Genomic DNA, 14652 nt, shown 5'->3' with positions numbered 1-14652 from the left:
AGAGAGAGAGCACTGAGAGACACCAGTCAGTGTACAGATATCTCCCTGAGAGAGAGGGGGCTGAGAGACACCAGTCAGTGTACAGATATCTCCCTGAGAGAGAGAGAGTGGACTGAGAGACACCAGTCAGTGTACAGATATCTCCCTGAGAGACACCAGTCAGTGTAGAGATATCTCCTTGAGAGAGAGAGGGGACTGAGAGGCACCAGTCAGTGTACAGATATCTCCCTGAGAGAGAGGGGGCTGAGAGACACCAGTCAGTGTACAGATATCTCCCTGAGAGAGAGGGGACTGAGAGACACCAGTCAGTGTACAGATATCTCCCTGAGAGAGAGGGGACTGAGAGACACCGGTCAGTGTACAGATATCTCCCTGAGAGAGGGGACTGAGAGACACCAGTCAGTGTACAGATATCTCCCTGAGAGAGAGAGAGGGGACTGAGAGACACCAGTCAGTGTACAGATATCTCCCTGAGAGAGCGGACTGAGAGACACCAGTCAGTGTACAGATATCTCCCTGAGAGAGAGGGGGGACTGAGAGACACCAGTCAGTGTACAGATATCTCCCCGAGAGAGAGGGGACTGAGAGACACCAGTCAGTGTACAGATATCTCCCTGAGAGAGGACAGAGAGACACCAGTCAGTGTACAGATATCTCCCTGAGAGAGAGAGGGGACTGAGAGACACCAGTCAGTGTACAGATATCTCCCTGAGAGAGCGGACTGAGAGACACCAGTCAGTGTTCAGATATCTCCCTGAGAGAGAGAGAGGACTGAGAGACACCAGTCAGTGTACAGATATCTCCCTGAGAGAGAGAGGGGACTGAGAAACACCAGTCAGTGTACAGATATCACCCTGAGAGAGAGAGAGAGCACTGAGAGACACCAGTCAGTGTACAGATATCTCCCTGAGAGAGAGAGGGGACTGAGAGACACCCGTCAGTGTACAGATATCTCCCCGAGAGAGAGAGGGGACTGAGAGACACCAGTCAGTGTACAGATATCTCCCTGAGAGAGGGGACTGAGAGACACCAGTCAGTGTACAGATATCTCCCTGAGAGAGAGAGGGGACTGAGAGACACCAGTCAGTGTACAGATATCTCCCTGAGAGAGAGAGGGGACTGAGAGACACCAGTCAGTGTACAGATATCTCCCTGAGAGAAAGAGAGGACTGAGAGACACCAGTCAGTGTACAGATATCTCCCTGAGAGAGAGGGGACTGAGAGACACCAGTCAGTGTACAGATATCTCCCCAAGAGAGAGAGAGGACTGAGAGACACCAGTCAGTGTACAAATATCTCCCCGAGGTCACTAGGGAATACATCAGGGGGCGAGGAAATGTAAACGAGAGGCAGGCGCAGAGTTCCGTGCCAGCTCATACACGCTCGCGTAGAGAAACCCAATCAGTCACCGTGCAACGAACATATCTCTGCCCAACTTCACACCGCCAACAGACACTTGGTTAAGAACAGATTGATCAACCATTAATTTTATTGTTTTCTTTTGTGGTGTATGTGCGTGTGTGTTGAAGGAAGGGGAGTGTTACAGAACTGGGTTTGGGAGGAGGCGGAGGGTGGTGAGAGTGGAAACCCAAAGTTGTTCTTTTGTTTGAAATGTCCGACAGGGACTATCAGTCCCATTGTAAAATGGTGTTCCCCATTACCGGTAGACAGGCTTCCCACCAGCATGTTCGGTTTGCTCCTTGGGTTATTTTTTGTTTAGAAAGACCCTGCATCCCGTCCCCACATAACAGCCGTCCTTTCCGAATTGTCGATATGCCGAACGCGGTCCATCGTATTACAAAAAAAAAACACAGGGGGGAAAAAAATAATGATAAAAACGCAAAAAGGAAAATAATACAAGGTTTGTTCATCACAGTCTCGAGGGAACCTACAACAAAGCAAAGAGTTCGTCCAACCCGGGGAGTAAGATGACGTCCGTTGCCGGGGAGACCAGATGATCGGGTCTAAGGAGATCTGGAAGAGAGAGAAAGAAAGAGAGCAGTGGAGGAGGTGTCAGTACAAAGAACAAAGAAATGTACAGCACAGGAACAGGCCCTTCGGCCCTCCAAGCCCGTGCCGACCATGCTGCCCGACTAAACTATAATCTTCTACACTTCCTGGGTCCGTATCCTTCTATTCCCATCCTATTCATATATTTGTCAAGATGCCCCTTAAATGTCCCTATCGTCCCTGCCTCCACTACCTCCTCCGGTAGTGAGTTCCAGGCACCCACTACCCTCTGCGTAAAAAACTTGCCTCGTACATCTACTCTAAACCTTGCCCCTCTCACCTTAAATCTATGCCCCCTAGTAATTGACCCCTCTACCCTGGGGAAAAGCCTCTGACTATCCACTCTGTCTATGCCCCTCATAATTTTGTATACCTCTATCAGGTCGCCCCTCAACCTCCTTCGTTCCAGTGAGAACAAACCAAGTTTTTTCAACCGCTCCTCATAGCTAATGCCCTCCATACCAGGCAACATTCTGGTAAATCTCTTCTGCACCCTCTCTAAAGCCTCCACATCCTTCTGGTAGTGTGGCGACCAGAATTGAACACTATACTCCAAGTGTGGCCTAACTAAGGTTCCATACAGCTGCAACATGACTTGCCAATTCTTATACTCAATGCCCCGGCCAATGAAGGCAAGCATGCCGCATGCCTTCTTGACTACTTTCTCCACCTGTGTTGCCCCTTTCAATGACCTGTGGACCTGTACTCCTAGATCTCTTTGACTTTCAATACTCTTGAGGGTTCTACCATTCACTGTATATTCCCTACCTGCATTAGACCTTCCAAAATGCATTACCTCACATTTGTCCGGATTAAACTCCATCTGCCATCTCTCCGCCCAAGTCTCCAGACAATCTAAATCCTGCTGTATCCTCCGACAGTCCTCATCGCTATCTGCAATTCCACCAACCTTTGTGTCGTCTGCAAACTTACTAATCAGACCAGTTACATTTTCCTCCAAATCATTTATATATACTACAAAGAGCAAAGGTCCCAGCACTGATCCCTGTGGAACACCACTGGTCACAGCCCTCCAATTAGAAAAGCATCCCTCCATTGCTACTCTCTGCCTTCTATGGCCTAGCCAGTTCTGTATCCACCTTGCCAGCTCACCCCTGATCCCGTGTGACTTCACCTTGTGTACTAGTCTACCATGAGGGACCTTGTCAAAGGCCTTACTGAAGTCCATATAGACAACATCTACTGCCCTACCTGCATCAATCATCTTAGCGACCTCCTCGAAAAACTCTATCAAGTTAGTGAGACACGACCTCCCCTTCACAAAACCGTGCTGCCTCTCACTAATACGTCCATTTGCTTCCAAATGGGAGTAGATCCTGTCCCGAAGAATTCTCTCCAGTAATTTCCCTACCACTGAAGTAAGGCTCACCGTGCCTGTAGTTCCCGGGATTATCCTTGCTACCCTTCTTAAACAGAGGAACAACATTGGCTATTCTCCAGTCCTCCGGGACATCCCCTGAAGACAGCGAGGATCCAAAGATTTCTGTCAAGGCCTCAGCAATTTCCTCTCCAGCCTCCTTCAGTATTCTGGGGTAGATCCCATCAGGCCTTGGGGACTTATCGACCTTAATATTTTTTAAGACACCCAACACCTCGTCTTTTTGGATCACAATGTGACCCAGGCTATCTACACCCCCTTCTCCAGACTCAACATCTACCAATTCCTTCTCTTTGGTGAATACTGATGCAAAGTATTCATTTAGTACCTCGCCCATTTCCTCTGGCTCCACACATAGATTCCCTTGCCTATCCTTCAGTGGGCCAACCCTTTCCCTGGCTACCCTCTTGCTTTTTATGTACGTGTAAAAAGCCTTGGGATTTTCCTTAACCCTATTTGCCAATGACTTTTCGTGACCCCTTCTAGCCCTCCTGACTCCTTGCTTAAGTTCCTTCCTACTTTCCTTATATTCCACGCAGGCTTCGTCTGTTCCCAGCCTTTTAGCCCTGACAAATGCCTCCTTTTTCTTTTTGACGAGGCCTGCAATATCACTCGTCATCCAAGGTTCCCGAAAATTGCCGTATTTATCTTTCTTCCTCACAGGAACATGCCGGTCCTGTATTCCTTTCAACTGACACTTGAAAGCCTCCCACATGTCAGATGTTCATTTGCCCTCAAACATCAGCCCCCAATCTAAGTTCTTCAGTTCCCGCCTAATATTGTTATAATTAGCCTTCCCCCAATTTAGCACATTCATCCTCGGACCGAGTAGAGGGAAATACAAGTACCAACAGTTGGGATTGGGGTCCACTGGGAGCGAATTGGAGCCCATTGGAATTGTGTAAAGTGGGAGTGAATGGGAAGGGGTTCGGGTCCATTGGGATTGTGTACAGTGGGAGTGAACGTGAATGGGTTTGGGTCCATTGGGATTGTGGACAGTGGGAGTGAGCGGGAAGGGGTTTGGGTGCATTGGGATTGTGTACAATAGGAGTGAACGGGAAGGTGTTTGGGACCATTGGGATTCTGTACAGTGGGAGTGAACGGGAAGGGGTTCGGGTCCATTGGGATTGTGTACAGTGGGAGTGAACGTGAATGGGTTTGGGTCCATTGGGATTGTGGACAGTGGGAGTAAACGGGAAGGGGTTTGGGTCCATTGGGATTGTGTACAGTGGGAGTGAACGGGAAGGGGTTTGGGTCCATTGGGATTGTGTACAATAGGAGTGAACGGGAAGGGGTTTGGGTCCATTGGGATTGTGTACAGTGGGAGTGAACGGGAAGGGGTTTGGGTCCATTGGGATTGTGTACAGTGGGAGTGAACGGGAAGGTGTTTGGGTCCATTGGGATTGTGTACAATATGAGTGAACGGGAAGGGGTTTGGGTCCATTGGGATTGTGTACAGTGGGAGTGAACGGGAAGGGGGTTGGGTCCATTGGGATTGTGTACAGTGGGAGTGAACGGGAAGGGGTTTGGGTCCATTGGGATTGTGTACAGTGGGAGTGAACATAAAGGGGATTGAGTCCATTGGGATTGTGGACAGTGGGAGTGAACGGGAAGGGGTTTGGGTCCATTGGGATTGTGTACAGTGGGAGTGAACGGGAAGGGGTTTGGGTCCATTGGGATTGTGTACAGTGGGAGTGAACATAAAGGGGATTGAGTCCATTGGGATTGTGGACAGTGGGAGTGAACGGGAAGGGGTTTGGGTCCATTGGGATTGTGTACAGTGGGAGTGAACGGGAAGGGGTTTGGGTCCATTGGGATTGTGTTCAGTGGGAGTGAACGGGAAAGGTTGGGGATTACTCAATACTGACATTGATACTTCTCCGTACCTGCGGTACCTCCTCCGCTCCCGAGGACTGGGCGAGTCATGACGTCTCTTCCTCACCGGTGATTCGCTGCCCGAGTGCCGCCTTCGGCGCTCTCGTTCTCTATACTCGATGGGTGGGAGAAGAGGAGGTATTGTTAACAGGACAGTCACACACAATTCGAGCAAATTAAAATTTACTCCACAAATCAGAGCTAAATTTGCACCAATCGAGGCCAACAATCCCGCCAATAATCTGCCTAATCCCACCCCGTCTGATCTCACTCCTCCCCTACGGGAGGGGAGGGGTAAGGGTTTGTCTTCTGAGGCAATGTTTGGGCAGGTTGAAGCCTACACCCTTTAGCGTTTAGAAGAATGAGTGGGTTTTCCGATTTAAAAATATCAGATTCTGATGGAGGAGGGGGGGCTCGACAGGGTCCATGCTGAGAGGATGCTTCCCCCATTATGAGGGGGATGGTGGGGGGAGAATTGAAAACGAGGTGGGTACAGTTCCAGCATAAGGGCATGTACCCCTGAAGATAGAGATGAGGAGGGATTTCTTCTCTCGAAGGGTGGGGGGGGGGACTTCATTGGTGTGACGAATGTGGGTATTTCCGATATAGATTGTATTCTGCGTAGCTGGCACAGTAATGGTTAAAAGTCCGAGTCGGTGTGCTATCAACTCCAGTCATATTTTTTAAAATCCTGGTTTAAAAGGCAGGCAGACAATGTGGCTGCAGGAGGGGTTATTATGGCATGATAAAAACGATCATTCTTATTTCACCCATGCTGATGTGAAAGGACAAACCGAATGGATTTCTGGGGAGTACATAGTTCGAGACACTGTGTTTAAACGCAAGCGATCAGGTGGCGGGATAAGGATGATGTAATTAACGGGAAGAGACAGGTTTTGACTCACGTCAGTTTAGCATTGGCTATGAACAGAACAGTAGCTTCTGGGAAATGTTGTCAAGTTAAACAGTGGTTTGATACAGGCAAGAATCTATAAGCTGTTTCCTGAAGGATCTCTCTCTATCTCTCGCTCCAAGACATCTCTATACAGTAAATATTCCTGTGTTTGCGAACTGCATTTAAAAGCGGGTTTTGACGAGAGATGGGTTTTGCTTGATTGGAGATAGCAGTTAGAATGTTGAAGTGTTTCATCTTATTGTTAAGCATTGTTTAGCTGTTATTGTAACCTATTTCTATTATGATGTTAGCTTCAGTTTAATACCATGTTGATAACAACGTTTGTTTTAATACACCATATTTGTGCATGGAGTCACTCCTGGAGTGAAGTATACGTTCCTCACAGCTTTACAAATTTTTGAAAAATTGGAGTTTCTGTCGGATATCCCAGCACATGTTGGGGTCAGGTCTGGGATCGTAGTATCAGTCTGTGGAATTCTCTCCCTGGGAGAGCAGTGGGGTCTTCGGTTCATCGAATATATTCAAGACCAAGTTAGACGTGTTGCTGATGGACAACGGAGTCAAGGGTGATGGGGAAGAGACAGGAGAATGGAGTTGAGGCCACAATCTGATCAGCCAGGATCTTATTGAACTCCTCTTGTTCCTACTTCTGACATTGAACCGACCCTTAGATTACTCATCCAAAACCCACAACTGACAAATCACAAACAAATCCTTGGTGTTTGGATTGTGTACAGTGAGAGTGAACGGGAAGGGGTTTGGGTCCATTGGGATTGTGTACAGTGGGAGTGAACAGGAAAGGGTTTGGGTCCATTGGGATTGTGTACAGTGGGAGTGAACGGGAAGGGGTTTGGGTCCATTGGGATTGTGTACAGTAAGAGTGAACGGGAAGGGGTTTGGGTCCATTGGGATTGTGTACAGTGGGAGTGAACGGGAAAGTGTTTGGGTCCATTGAGATGGTGTACAGTGGGGGTGAACGGGAAGGGGTTTGGGTCCATTGGGATTGTGTACAGTGGGAGAGAACGGGAAGGAGTTTGGGTCCATTGGGATTGTGTACAGTGGGAGTGAACTGGAAGGGGTTTGGGTCCATTGGGATTGTGTACAGTGGGAGTGAACTGGAAGGGGTTTGGGTCCATTGGGATTGTGTACAGTGGGAGTGAACTGGAAGGGGTTTGGGTCCATTGGGATTGTGTACAGTGGGAGTGAACGGGAAAGTGTTTGGGTCCATTGAGATGGTGTACAGTGGGGGTGAACGGGAAGGGGTTTGGGTCCATTGGGAATGTGTACAGTGGGAGTGAACGGGAAGGAGTTTGGGTCCATTGGGATTGTGTACAGTGGGAGTGAACTGGAAGGGGTTTGGGTCCATTGGGATTGTGTACAGTGGGAGTGAACTGGAAGGGGTTTGGGTCCATTGGGATTGTGTACAGTGGGAGTGAACTGGAAGGGGTTTGGGTCCATTGGGATTGTGTACAGTGGGAGTGAACTGGAAGGGGTTTGGGTCCATTGGGATTGTGTACAGTGGGAGTGAACGGGAAGGGGTTTGTGTCCATTGGGATTGTGTACAGTGGGAGTGAACGGGAAGGGGTTTGTGTCCATTGGAATTGTGTACAGTGAGAGTGAACGGGAAGGGGCTTGCGTCCAGTGGGAGAATGATGAGCGGTTTACCGTCTGCCATACGAGTCCCTGGATTGTCGAGAACGCCTCCGGTCCACTGGCGAATAACTCAGTGAACGGGAATCCCGCAACGAATCGATTGGCTTTCGTGGGCTCCGTGTCCTCCTGTTAGGAGAGGAGAATGGATTCGGAATAATGTAAGATGGATCTATACAGTCACATCCATGTGTCTCTAACACCCCTATTTCTCCTGTATCTGGGGAGGTCTCTCTGACCCTCTCTCTCTCTCACACACACTCCTATATCTGGGGAGGTCTCTCTAACCCTCTCTCTCTCTCTCACACACACTTCTGTATCTGGGGAGGTCTCTCTAACCCTCTCTCTCTCTCTCTCACACACTCCTGTATCTGGGGAGGTCTCTCTAACCCTCTCTCTCTCACACACTCCTGTACATGGGGAGGTCTCTCTAATCCTCTCTCTCTCGCTCTCTCTCTCACTCCTGAATCTGGGGAGGTCTCTAACCTCTCTCTCTCACACACACACTCCTGTATCTGGGGAGGTCTCTCTAATCCTCTCTCTCTCACACACTCCTGTATCTGGGAAGGTCTCTCTAACCCTCTCTCTCTCTCACACTCCTGTATCTGGGGAGGTCTCAAACCCTCTCTCTCTCCCCCTCTCTCTCACACACACGCCTGTATCTGGGGAGGTCTCTCTAATCCTCTCTCTCACGCTCCTGTATCTAGGGAGGTCTCTCTAACCCCCTCTCTCTCGCTCTCACACTCTCCTGTATCTGGGGAGGTCTCTCTAAACCTCTCTCTCTCTCACACACACACACACTCCTGTATCTGGGGAGGTCTCTCTAACCCCCTGTCTCTCGCTCTCACACTCACCTGTATCTGGGGAGGTCTCTCTAACCCTCTCTCTCTCTCTCGCTCTCACACACACTCCTGTATCTGGGGAGGTCTCTCTACCCCCCTGTCTCTCGCTCTCACACTCACCTGTATCTGGGGAGGTCTCTCTAACCCTCTCTCTCTCTCTCTCACACACACTCCTGTATCTGGGGAGGCCTCTCTAACCCTCTCTCTCACACACACACACACACTCCTGTACCTGAGGAGGTCTGATTAACCCCCAGCTTTTCTCTCATTCCTCTATCTGGGGTGGTTTCGCTAATCACATCCCCCCTTCTATCTCCCTCACACACACACTCTCCCTCACACACACACTCTCCCTCACACACACACTCTCCCTCACACACACACTCTCCCTCACACACACTCTCCCCTCTCTCACTCTCCCCCCAGTCTTCCCCTTTCTCACTCCTCCCCCACTCTCACTCCCCTCCACACTCCCCCTCTGCCCTCTCATTCCCCCCCCCCACACACCTCACTCCACACTCCCCCACGCTCTACTCTCCCCCCCCACACTTCCCTCCCCCCCCCCACTCCTCTCATGCCCCTCCTCCCACCTCTCAAGCCCCTCCCCACTCACACCCCTCCCCCCAACCCTCTCAGGCCCCTCCCCACTCACCTCTCACACCCCTCCCCATTATCTCACACCCCTTCCCACTCCCCCTCTCACACGCCTGTATCTGGGAGGGGTCCCTCATTCCCCTGTCTCTCACACACCACCCTGTAACTGCATGGACTGATACCCCTCTCTAATGAACAAGTCCCAACCTCGCGACCCCCCCCCAGTCAGTTATAGACCTATTCCCAATCCGCGGCAGCACCCCCACCTGTAGTAACCCCACTCACCGTCTGTGAGGTGGAGGGGAACGCCGCTTGGGTTCGACTCGCCTCCGAGGGCCTGAACGCGATCGGGATGAGGAGCTGCCAGATACGCTGCTGGAGGTCCGCCCTCGCTGTCGGCGGCCCTGCTGCTGCCCACGCCCCACTCTGCGTCGGGGCTCGCTGGGGCTTCGGCGCAGCCTGCCGTGCCCTGGGGCCCCCCTCCGGGCGGGGGACCGGGAACGACGCCGCCCCCGGTCGGAAGAGGAGCTGCGGCTGCGTGCCCGCCGCTTCGGAGCGGGGTTGCTACAGGTTGCCAGAGAGAGAAAAATAAAGGGAATTAACAAGTACCCCCGTTTTCCATCAGATCTCCAGCTCTGCGGCCCCTCCCGAAGCAGGACTGAGGTTCGATTCCCCCACCAACCCAATCTGCCTCCCCCTTATCCACGTGCTCGCCCAGTTTAACGCCCTGCCCTCTCCCCTCACTCACCAATCCTTGCGCCCATCTCGTTCCCTCGGGGGCGTGGGTGACATGCTGCTCCGCGAGTCTGACGAGCTGGAGCTGGAGGGGGAGCGGGAGGCTCGACGTCGCTGGGCGGGCGGGGAGGGCCGCCGGCTGGGGTCCGGGCCCCCCACCCGTACAGGGGAGGGGGAGCGAGAAGGCGGCAGGGACTTGGAGGCAGAGCGCTGGCAGGGAGCGGCCGCAGGGGACGCCAGTGGCGGTGTTGTCTTCCTCCTCTGGGGTGACGGCCCCGTCTGGTGCACCTTGCCTACTTGGGCCGGCGACCGGCTGGGCGAAGCGGCTCCTCCGCCTGGCGACGGCACCTCTCCTGCGTCTGGCTCGGATCTCTGGTCTTCAGGCGACGGTGGGCTGCTGCTTCTGGGGGAGCTCCTGCCTGCTGCCGGCGGTGCGGAGGGGCTTCCTCCAGGCGGTGGAGGCTCCTGTCTCGGTGCTGCCCGCTCCTCGGCCTGCACCGGCTTCTCCATCTCCTTTGCCGGTGGGCTGTTGCTATGTCTAGGGGGTGAAACTGCTCCACTCGGCGACGAACTCCCCAAAGTCAGCGGTGAACGTTTACCGTCTAGTGATGCCCTTTCGCGCCCGGGTGACTCACTCCTCCTTGGCGATGCTTTAGTCTGCCTTGACGATGACCTCTCGCACTTTGGAGAATCACTCCTCCTTGATGATGACCTCTCGTGCCTCGGCGACTCGCTCCTCCTTGACGATGACCTCTCACGTCTTGGCGATGATTTCTCCTGCCGTGGTGACGCGCTCTTCCTTGGCAATGACCTCTCACGCCTGGGTGATGACCTCTCCTGCCTTGGCGACTCGCTCCTCCTTGATGACGACCTCTCGCGCCCTGGCGACTTGCTCCTCCTTGGCAATGCTTTAGTCAGCCTTGGTGATGACCTCTCGCACCTTGGTGACTCGCTCCTCCTTGGCGATGCCTTATTCTGCCTTGGCGATGACCATGCCCGTCTTGGTGATGCCCTCTTGCACCTTGGTGACTCGCTCCTCCTTGGCGATGCCTTATTCTGCCTTGGTGATGATCTTCCGCGCTGTGGCGACTTACTCCTCCTTGGTGATGTTTTAGTCTGCCTTGGTGATGACCTCTCACACCTTGGCGACTCGATCCCCATGCGCGCTGCCTTATTCTGTCTTGGTGACGACTCTTCCCGTCTTGGGGACATACTCCTTTGTGGTGATGAACTCTCTGTCCTTGGTGATAACCTCTCTGGCCTTGGCGATGACCTCGGGCGCCTGGGTGACACACTCCTCCGGGGTGATAATCTCTCGCACCTTGGCGACAGGCTTCTCCTTGGCGACCTATCTGACCGCGGCGGTGACCTCTGGCACCTTGGAGTCGCACTCCTCCTCGATGACGGCCTCTCTGTCCTCGGCAATGATCTCTCACGTCTTGGTGATGACCTCTGGCGTCTTGGCGACTTGCTCCTCCGTGGTGACGCTTTAGTCTGCCTTGGTGACTCACTCCTCTTTTGTGGTGCCTTGCTCTGCCTTGAAGACGACCTCTTGCGCCTCACCGGGGATCTCTGGTGCCTTGGTGATGCACTCCTCCTTGGTGACGCTTTAGTCTGCCTGGGCGACGACCTCCCCCTCCATGGCGATGACCTCTTGGACCTCGGTGATGCACTCCTCCTTGGTGATGCTTTAGTCTGCCTGGGCGATGACCTCCCTCCCCATGGCGATGACCTCTTGGACCTTGGTGATGCACTCCTCCTTGGTGACGCTTTAGTCTGCCTGGGTGACGACCTCCCCCTCCATGGCGATGACCTCTCACGCCTTGGCGACATGCTCCGCATTGGTGATGCCTTATTCTGCCTTGACGATGACCTCTCCTGATCCGGAGACTCGCTCCTCCTTGGGGACAACCTTCCCTTCCTTGGCGGTGACCTCTGGCGCCTTGGTGACTGGCTCCTCAGTGGTGATGCTTTAACCTGTCTAGGCGGCGACCGCCCCCTCCTTGATGATGATCTGTCCCGCCTGGGTGACGCGCTCCTCCTTGGCGATGACCCTTCGCGCCTTGGTGTCACACTCCGGGTCGGCGATGACACCGTACACTGTCGCTCACGCCTTGGGGGTGACCTCCCGCGCCGGGGGGATGCTCCACCAACTCTCCTGGGCGACTGCCTGCCACGAGCAGGGGGGCTCCGGTCGTGTCGGGTGCCCCGTGACGGCGAGCGGGGAAAGCCAGGTGATGTGCCCTCTCTTCCTGGCGGGGTCCTGGCCGGCCTGGCGGGTGAGCGCCTGGCCCCCCGGGTGGGAGGCGGGGAGCGGGTGCGACCCCTAGCCGGCGAGCCCCGGTTCCTCTCCCGTGAGTGCCACCTGCCCCCGCTCCCTGGCTCTGCCGAGGCCCTGTTGCGGGTCGGTGAGCGAGAGCCCCTCCTGTCAGCCCAGCGGGAGGAATTCCGCTCGCACGGTCTGGCCGGAGACATCGGTGCCAACTGCTGCCGAGACTTCTGAACTGGCGAGGCGTCCACGGAGCTCTGGAAGACACAACAGGTAAAAGAAGCTCAAAGCAAACGCTGCAAGGATGCCTGCCCCGTCAACCCCTCACTTCCACGAAAAGCACAATATCCGTTAAAATTCTCATCCCGCCTATGCACATTGCTTCGGGGTCTCACCATTGCCCCAACTCCCCCCTTCCCTCCTCCTGCTCTACAAGCCCCCCTCAGTATCTTCACAATCCTCCATAAGCTGCCTTCCTGCATATCACCCCCCCCCCCCCCCCCCCCCCCCCCACACACAGTATCATTGCACAATCAGCAAGTGCTGAGGGAGGCGACTGGAATGCTGTCCTTTATCACGGTGGGAGGAATGGAGTATAAAAATCAGGAAGGCGTGCGACAACTGTACAGGACGTTGGCGTTTCCGCAGCTGGGGTACTGCGTACAATTTTGGTCTCCGTACTCGAGGAGGGATAGACTCAGGTTGAAAGAAGTTCAGAGGCAGTTCTCTGGCTGATTCCTGGGATGAGGGGGTTTGTATCTCACAAGGAGAGGTTTGAGCAGGTTGAATTCCCCCCACTCACTGGAGTTTAAGGCCGAGCGGTGATCATATTGAAACAAATCAGATTCTATGACGAGGGGCCAGGGGTAGATATGGTGGATGCTGAGAGGATTCCCCCCTCCTCCTCCTCAACACAAGACGAATCTAGAACGAGGTGGGGAGGGGCACACTTTCAGGATAAGGGGGTCTCCCCATTAAGAGACGGAGATGAAGAGGTATTTCTTCTCTCGGGAGGGGGATCAGTCTGCGGAATTCTCTCCCCCACGGAGTGCAGTGGGGGTGGCAGCTCATTGAATACATTCGAAGCTGAGTGAGACAGATTTCTGAAGGGAGAGTGGAGTCAACCAGGAGTGTGGAGTTGAGGTTGCAATCAGGTCAGGCAGGATCTTGTTGAAGCAGATTGGGGAGGCTGAATGGGCTTCTCCTGCACTCGTTTCGAACTTATGTGCAGGTTGGGTGGATTGGCCATGCTAAACTGCCCCTTAGTGTCCAAAAGGTTAGGTGGGGTTGCTGGGATAGGGCGGGGGATTGGGCTTAAGTAGGGTGCTCTTTCCAAGGGCTGGTGCAGACCCGATGGGCCGAATGGCCTCGTTCTGCACTGTAAATTCAACGATTGGGGGACCCCAGAGGAACGATGAGAACACGCCATCGCCAACACATATCATCACACGCCCACCTGACCGTCCTGTCCGAAGGGGCAGATCCAGAGCTGCTGCTGGGTTTTTGTGGTGGATTGGGTCCCAGGAGGGGAGGGTCTCTGGGGACGGCAAATCAACAATAATGGGGTGTTGGGCTCTGTGGCCTGACCACTGTCCCTCCATCCCTCAGCAGGTTGTGCAGTGGTTAAGTGAGTGACGGCACAAATCATCAAGAGGTCAGTCGAGAGTTCAAATCAAATGGCCTCTGAATTCTATCCCCCATTCACTCCCCCCCACACACCCATGTACATTCTCCCCGATCACTGACTCTATCCTCCCATTCACTCCCCTCCCACACCCCCATGTCCACTCTCCCCTATCACTGACACCCCCCCCATTCACTCCCCTCCCACAACCCCATGTACACTCTCCCCTATCACTGACTCTACCCACCCATTTTATCCCCTCCCCAGCCCCATGTACACTCTCCCCTATCACTTACTCTACCCCCCCATTCACACACACCCACATCCCCATGTACACTCTCCCCTATCACTGACTCTACCCCCCAATTCACATTCCCTCCCACACCCCCATGTACACTCTCCCCTATCACTGACTCTACCCCCCAATTCACTCCCCTCCCACACCCCCATGTACACTCTCCCCTATCACTGACTCTACCCACCATTCACCCCCCTCCCACACCCCCATGTACACTCTCCCCTATCACTGACTCGACCCCCCATTCACTCCCCTCCCACATTTCCCATGTACACTCTCCCCTATCACTGACTCTACCCCCCATTCACTCCCCTCCCACACCCCCATGTACACTCTCCCCTATCACTGACTCTACCCCCCCATTCACTCTCCCCCATGTACACTCTCCCCTATCACTGACTATACCTCCCATTCACTCCCCTCCCACATCCCCATGTACA

The 14652-nt window shown here is 53.6% G+C and overlaps 1 protein-coding gene across 1 annotated transcript in view; it reads right to left on the bottom strand.

Annotated features, from left to right (window-relative positions):
• Positions 1 to 1471: 1471 nt before the first annotated feature.
• The window catches only part of srrm2 (serine/arginine repetitive matrix 2), a 75200-nt gene continuing 62019 nt past the window's right edge, over positions 1472 to 14652 (bottom strand). The window contains 5 exon segments of the mRNA XM_072484071.1: positions 1472 to 1974; positions 5296 to 5394; positions 7866 to 7979; positions 9572 to 9850; positions 10035 to 12547. Coding sequence (XP_072340172.1) covers positions 1965 to 1974; positions 5296 to 5394; positions 7866 to 7979; positions 9572 to 9850; positions 10035 to 12547 — 3015 coding nt within the window. The 3' untranslated portion in view covers positions 1472 to 1964.

The sequence above is a fragment of the Scyliorhinus torazame genome, chromosome 19 (genome assembly GCF_047496885.1).
Source record: "Scyliorhinus torazame isolate Kashiwa2021f chromosome 19, sScyTor2.1, whole genome shotgun sequence".
Lineage (NCBI taxonomy): Eukaryota > Metazoa > Chordata > Chondrichthyes > Carcharhiniformes > Scyliorhinidae > Scyliorhinus > Scyliorhinus torazame.
This window is presented reverse-complemented; position numbering and strand designations above follow the sequence as displayed.